Source organism: Octopus bimaculoides, chromosome 4, assembly GCF_046866305.1.
Source record: "Octopus bimaculoides isolate indiv1 chromosome 4, ASM4686630v1, whole genome shotgun sequence".
NCBI lineage: Eukaryota > Metazoa > Mollusca > Cephalopoda > Octopoda > Octopodidae > Octopus > Octopus bimaculoides.
In genome coordinates, this window is record NC_142931.1 from 101,637,207 (window position 1) to 101,644,706 (window position 7,500).

The 7,500-nt window shown below is 32.9% G+C and overlaps 1 protein-coding gene across 1 annotated transcript in view; it reads left to right on the plus strand.

Annotated features, from left to right (window-relative positions):
• Positions 1–7,500, plus strand: part of LOC106867327 (rap guanine nucleotide exchange factor 4) — an 828,140-nt gene that overhangs the window by 796,706 nt on the left and 23,934 nt on the right. Inside the window, exons 19-22 of the mRNA XM_089350109.1 lie at positions 293–439; positions 1,565–1,662; positions 4,223–4,348; positions 7,226–7,404. Coding sequence (XP_089206235.1) covers positions 293–439; positions 1,565–1,662; positions 4,223–4,348; positions 7,226–7,404 — 550 coding nt within the window. The remainder of the gene's footprint in view (positions 1–292; positions 440–1,564; positions 1,663–4,222; positions 4,349–7,225; positions 7,405–7,500) is intronic.

Consider the following 7,500-nt stretch of genomic DNA (forward strand, 5'->3'; position numbering starts at 1 on the left):
AAAGGATATCTGTTGCTACATTGGTTTGTGTAATATTGGGTACATGACACCTGAGGAAAAAAAGACAAGATGGAATACATGGTTACTCAATTAGATCAGGCATAGGAATAAACAACAACAAATAAATCAATTACTAAAATTAAATACCAAACACTAGAAGTCTTAGCTTTCCATTCTATAAATTGTCTTACCTCACCTTTTATTAATTCAGTGTTTTTCACCTTTTCTGTATGATGCAACATTTCTACAGTCTGACTTCTACATGTTCTCTTCATTCTTGTTCCGTTTACAGCCATCTTTCGCGTGTATTGTGCTGACCACAGCTACTGTACCCTCCGCGTTCCCATGACAACCACAGTGTCCCACATCATTGCCCAAGCTCAGGAAAAACTTTCTCTAGGTGAAGATTTGGTACTATGTGAGGTGAAGTCAAATGGAGGTAAGTGTCCCATAAAAACATTACATTTTATTATCTTTGTCAAATAGACAAATATGTCCATTTTAATAGTGGTATCTCATAGATGTATGATTAGATGTATGATTTCCTTTATAGTGACTAAATTCTACATGAAAATATGTTTGTGGTTACTTAAGACATTATGTTTCCTCATCCCTTCCCAATGAAAGTATACATCCTCTATAAAGATTGTATTTATTCACAACATCAAATAGAAAGATTTGACTACTCCAGAAGTTAGATCTCGTCTACTATATCAGATATTAATATGTACTCAAAATGTAGATTGGACTTTATCTCTCATACCAAATTCAAGCGTGTGTCCAATACTGACAAAGTATTTTATTTACCACATGAAATGTTTCACCCATAAGGAGAACGAAGTCTAAATTCTTAGTAACATAGCATCTGTATCAAAGTGATATGTCTCAGTATTTTGGCAATTCTAGCTACTACTACTACAACTATGGCTATTAATACTACTACTACTACTATGGCTACTACTACTTCTATTACTGCTGCTACTACTACTACCACTATTACTACACACACACACAAACACACATTTGGCAAGGATTTTGTTTGATATAATGCAAGAATTATGCATAAAATGCTATGCTTTTCAAACATATGTAGCATGGATTGAACTACTGTTGTCCATTTATTTCCTTTATTGCATTTATTTACTGCATACCATACATGACTAATGTTACTAGTGAAATTGGAGTTGTGGATTACCTGTTACCTTCAAATAATCATTCTTACTTTTATAATGGAATAATAAAATGGGAATATTATTAATCAATTGATTTTAATATCAATATTCCTCCCCTATAGACCTCAAGCCAATCATATGCTGGAAGCTACCAAGCTAATAACAAATCATTGACATGATCCAAACCAACTGATATGTGTGTGTGTGTGTGTGTGTGTGTACACATACACATACACAGACATACATACTTACTTTCATATATGTATGCATACATGTAATGCGTATGTGTGTAGCAGAGGTAGTAGCAAGGATTACTAAAAGATTGTAACTTGCCATATATATATATATATATATACATATTTAACTTATTTTCCCTTTACAATTCTTTTTAGAACGCATTTTATTCAGAGAGAATGACTTGGGCATTGTGAACAGTCTAAGTCTAAATGGACGTCTTTTTTTAACACCACGGGAACATTTAGATGCAGTGGTAAGATATTCTTCTCTTCTTGTTGTTGTTGTTGCTGTTGCTGTTGTTGCTGCTGCTGCTGTTGTTAAGGCGATGAACTAGCAGAAAAGTTAGAATGCCAGGCAAAATGCTTAGAAGCATTTCGTCCGTCGTTATGTTCTGATTTCAAATTCTGCCTTGGTTGACTTTGCCTTTCATCCTTTCAGGGTTGATAAAATAAGTACCAGTTGAGCACTGGAGTCGATGTAACTGATTAGCCACCTCCCCCAAACTTCAGGCCTTGTGCTTATACTAAAAAAGAATTATTATTATTATTATTGTTGTTTAGGAGGTGAGCTGGCAGAATCATTAATGTGCTGGACAAAATGTTTAGTGGCATTTTGTTCATCTTTACATTTTGAGTTCAGATTGTGTTGAGGTTGGCTTGGCCTTTCTTCCTTTCAGGCTCAATAAAATAAGAACCAGTTGAGCAGTGGGGCTGATGTAATTGACTATTCCCTTGCCCCTAAAATTCAGGCTTTGTGCCTATAGTAGAAAGGATTATTATTGTTGTTTTTCTTTCTCCCTTTCTTGTGGCTAACTTCTAAAATAATTTCTGAAGGATCACAGTATCAAAATCTGACTGAATCAATTCTCTGGGATTATTGAAGTTTGCTTGGTTTTATTGGAAATGATTGAAACAAGACCCACAGATGGCATGGAATCATTTGAACATTATATGAAAATATTAGGAAGTATTGGAATATCTTTAGATGATCTGAAGTTTAATGCCTGCATTAATGTATCATTCAGCAACTTAAAATGATTTCTAAATTCCAGTTGACTTGAAAGTAATGGATGATATTGATAATATATCACTGTATCACATGTTAATAGAAACGAATATAAAGCTAAATTTAAATGTCACTTTTGTGGATATAAACATGTGATGCAGTTGATAAAATGTATATTAAATAGAGAAAATGTATCACTTTCAGGAAGCGTGTCGATCGACCAGAGTTTTTGAAAAGAATTCTGAAGAAACTAGAAATAAATGAAAAATCTGCAAATAGTCATTAAATTATTAAAAAAAAAAACCTATAAAATGGCAACCCTGGGAATTATTGTTTTATGGTATTTTTACATGTGTGTTATCATTTTTGTTATTATTATTCTTGCTGATACTGTTGCTGTTATTGTAAGTGTTACATGTATACATCAGTATCAGCATCATTTAGTATCTATTTTCCATACTGGCAAGGATTAGACAGTTTGACTGGAGCTGGTAAGCAGGAGCTGCACCAGACTCCAGTCTGTATTGGCTCAGTATTTACTGTTGGATGCCCTACCTAATGCCAACCACTCCACAGAGTGTACTAGGCATCTTTTACATGCCAGTGGCATTTTATGTGTCACCAGCATGGGTGCCTTGCATGTGTCACTGGCACAGTTGTTTCTCACATGTCACCAGCATGATCATTTTTAATGTCCATGTATCATGCTGGAATGGGTTGGGCTAATATGTATATAGTGGCTGAGAAGATTCTGGTATAGATACACCAAATTATTGCTCAGACTTGTTAGATTGATAAACTTTAGCTTCCATCAGAACAAGATTTAGCCATTAGAAATTCATGGCTCAAGCAAGAAATAAATAGACAAAAGATAAACAAACAATTATGGGTGAGAGTAACTCATTTATATCAGATGTTAGATCTACAACTCAGAAGTTACAGGAAATTTCCTTTACAGCTGTTTCAAAGGTTTGGTAACTGGTCAATTTTATAATATATATTATGCAAACAGGTGCAGATAATGCGGTAATAATTATGCACAAGCAAGCAAAAAAAATATCAGCTTGCATAAAGTATCATGAATCTGACTCCTTAAACATTAACCTTCAAACTGGAATTGCCTTTGTTTTAATTAATTTTGAAAATCATGAAAAATCTAGTAAAATTACTTTGTCATTATTAAGCTAGTGTTTGAGTGTAAGTTGTTTTAATTTCAGATAATTTTAAAACATGAAATATGTTTCATACATCCACTACAGTTTCAGGTGTGTTGGTACCAAATAAGATGATATTGGCATCAAATTTTGGCTCAAGGCCAGCAATTTCTGGGACGGGGGTTAAGTGAAATACATCTACCCCAATGATCAACTGATACTTATTTTAACAACTTCAAAAAGATGAAAGGCAAAGTCGACCTCAGTGGAATTTGAACTCAGAAAGTAAGGACAGACAAAATGCTGCTAAGAGTTTTGCCTGGCATGCTAATGATTCTTCCAACTCGCTGCCTTATTAAAAGAGACCAGCAAGCTTCTACAGAGAATCGAACTCTGTACCTCTCAAATTCTAGCTAATATCCCTGACAGCCAAATTGTTGTAACATTGCATGTGTTTACATGTTGGTTAGGGATGTTTGGCTTCCATTTCAACAAAAAAATTCAGATCAATGTGTAAATGCAGAGTTACTCAGATAAACTTAAAACAACAGCATTATCCTTTGGGGTTGTTTGTTGATTTAAATTGAAATTGATTTCTATTTTTTGATTCCCACAAGAATTTTATTTCATTATTTCTTTCCCTTTTATTTTCAGACTCCTTTGCCAGAACAGGATGATATTCTCTCTGGGACAGCATCATCTTTGGAACTTGTTGGGTCACAAGAATTAGCTTATCATATGACAATTTATGATTGGGAACTTTTCACTTCGGTTCCTGAGGTAAACAAAAGTACCTCTTCTGTTGAGTCCTTAACATTGCTTTTATTGAATAGATTGACGATGAAAGACGTTCAAATTATGACCACTCTGTCTTGACTCTTTTCCAGGAAGTGTACCTTGGGTTACGTTATCCAATGTCTTCTTTTATCAGATGGTATTCCTTTCAGGTTGAGTGACCTATAGAGTTCATGGATACAGTCTTGTTTGCATTTCTCAAAAAGCATAGTTGTGTACTGTGAAGTTTGTATTCTAACCACATAATCCCAGGTTCCATTCCCATGCACAGCACAATCAGTTAATGTACTCTGATCAACAGCTTGCAAGGCAATTTGGTAGACAGAAACTGTGTGGAAGCTTATCATATGATTATATATATATATATATATATGCTATATATGTGGGAAATTCTGTCTGTGGGTGTGTTTGTGGAGTTGTTAGTTAACTCCTCCTACATCATTTTATCGATTTTGATGAAACTTGCCACATGAGTAGAACTCATGTCTGGAAACCTCATGGCATGCTCAAATTATCTTCAAAAAATCGATAATAGGGCCCCTGGAAGGGATCCTTATATATAGCCAAGGGAAATAACCCATTCATTTTCCTAAATTATTTGGTAAAAAGGAAATTGAGTATGCTTATTTCTTAGTAATTGAATTGTTAAAGTTATTTATGCAATTTATCCCTTAAATAAATAAATAGTATTTTCCTAAACAATAGATCCACTAATTTCAGTTAGTGACTTATTCACGAATATACCAACACTAGTGCCCCTGAGGGTAATATTCTCTGGGAATGCACAAACGCCCTTTTCAGAGTTATTTACTTTCAATTGTTATTCTCTGATATCTGATTAGCCTGTTATTATGTAACATGCTTCATGATTTTAGTATACATACCTTATTAGTATTTCCTCCTAGGTTTTGTATACTCTGGGAACACATTAAAGCCCTTTTCGGGGCTACTTTATTTGAATTCTTACTATCGGGTAACTAATTTCATGTTATTACATAACTGACTTCATAATTTGGGTATCCATAACTTATTGGGAATTCCTAAAAACAAGATCCTGTGTAAGAGAATTCGGTATTCTCTGTAAATGCACCAAAACCATTTTAAGGGCTACATATTTTGTATTGTTGTTACTGGATTAGCAAAATAATTATGAGAACAGAACCAAGGGATATGCCCTGCTTTCCCAGGAATTACCAGGTATGTCAGCTAGTATATATATATAAAGACAGAGGGAGAGAGACAGACAGACAGATACAAAGATTCTCACGCATCCACATATGTATGCACATATTACACACACACACAAAAACATATACAGATATATATATATATATATATATATATATATATATATATATATATATATATATATGCACATAAAGAGATATATCAGTGTATCTCAGCTGTTGTTATACACTGCTGGTCTCAATACACTTCCAATTCTTTCTTGATTGCATCTTTCTTTTCCTTTTTGGTCCAAACTGTTTGACAAAGTCATCTTCCCATCATCATGGAAGCCTTCTGCATGACTTACTTGGATCTCTTGGATACATACATGTGCATATATATTTTTATATGTATGTATGTATGTATGTATGTATGTATGTATGTATGTATTGCTTTACTTGTTTGTTTTAGTCATCAGACTGTGGTCATGCTGGAGTACCACCTTGAAGAATTTTAGTCAAATTAATCAATCCCAGTACTTTTTATATTCTAAGTCTGGTACTTATTCTATTGATTTCTAAAGCTAAACTACTAAATTATGGGATATAAACACACCACCACTGGTTGTCAAGAGGTGATGGGGAGACATGCACAACAGGCTTCTTTCAGTTTCTGTTTATCAAATCCATTCACAAAGCTTTAGTCAGCTTGAAGGTATAGTAGATGACACTTGTCCAAGGTGCCACATAGTGGGACTGAACCCGGAACCATGCAATAATCTTTTAAGAAAACATGTGCACAAAATTTTTGTAAAATATATTTGGTTTTTGTTAGCTTGGAGTTATTTTATTAAATTATTAAATATGTCCTGAAATACTTCTTGCATCATGTATGTAATATATGTTGCACTATATTATATACATGTGTATATATATTTATCATATATGTATTATGTTTTATTTTATATAATATATGTGTTACTTGATCATATTATATATCAATCCTCAGTAGCTCATATATCCAAAAAAGAAGCACACTCTAAATCATTAAAGCAGTAATATATTTTTTAAATGTATGGGTGGTCATAGAATGTCCATTGGTTTCACACCTATAAATTGCTTAGCAGTATAGGCAACTTGTTAGTATAGTTGACTCAGCCATTTGAATCTGCCAAGTTACCCATACTGTTAAGTGCTTTATTGTTGTGGAACAAATGGTCACTCTATGATCAGCCATAACATTTAACATTCTAATATATATATATATATATATATATATATATATATATATATATATATATATATATATATATATATATATATATATATATATACTATATACTATATATGTATTGTGTTATATTATATTTGAAAGAAATTCATTCATATATTGCAATGGTTCCACAAATTTTAGAAAGGTTCCAATATTACGTATTTTTACTATATTGGTAAGCATAAGCCTATTCATTTTGGAGTTATATGCTGTAAGTCATATAGGAGTCAAATATTTTGGATGTGAACAAAAAATATTGTACCAGGGATGGAGGAGGAGATAAAACTTAGTGTTATAGAAAAACTTTAAAACCATTCTCTACTGGTATTTTTTTGCTTTTGTATATTTATATATTATTTTTTTTCCTTAGTTCCTTGCTGAAACTATCATAATCAATTAACTCATTCAATTTCTCTACTGTAGTATGAACTGATATATCAAGTATTTGGAAGATACAAGTTTGCAAAAATGACGGCCAACCTGGATCTCTTCTTAAGACGCTTTAATGAAGTCCAGTATTGGGTTGTTACTGAAATCCTCTTAACGCAAAATCTCAACAAACGTGTTCATCTTTTGCGTAAATTCATCAAACTAGCTTCATAGTAAGTAGTTTCTCTTTGATACATACTAATTAAAAACAACTAATTCTCATTAACGTCAAATGCAAAATTACATTTCTTTGTAGTATTATCGTTTAC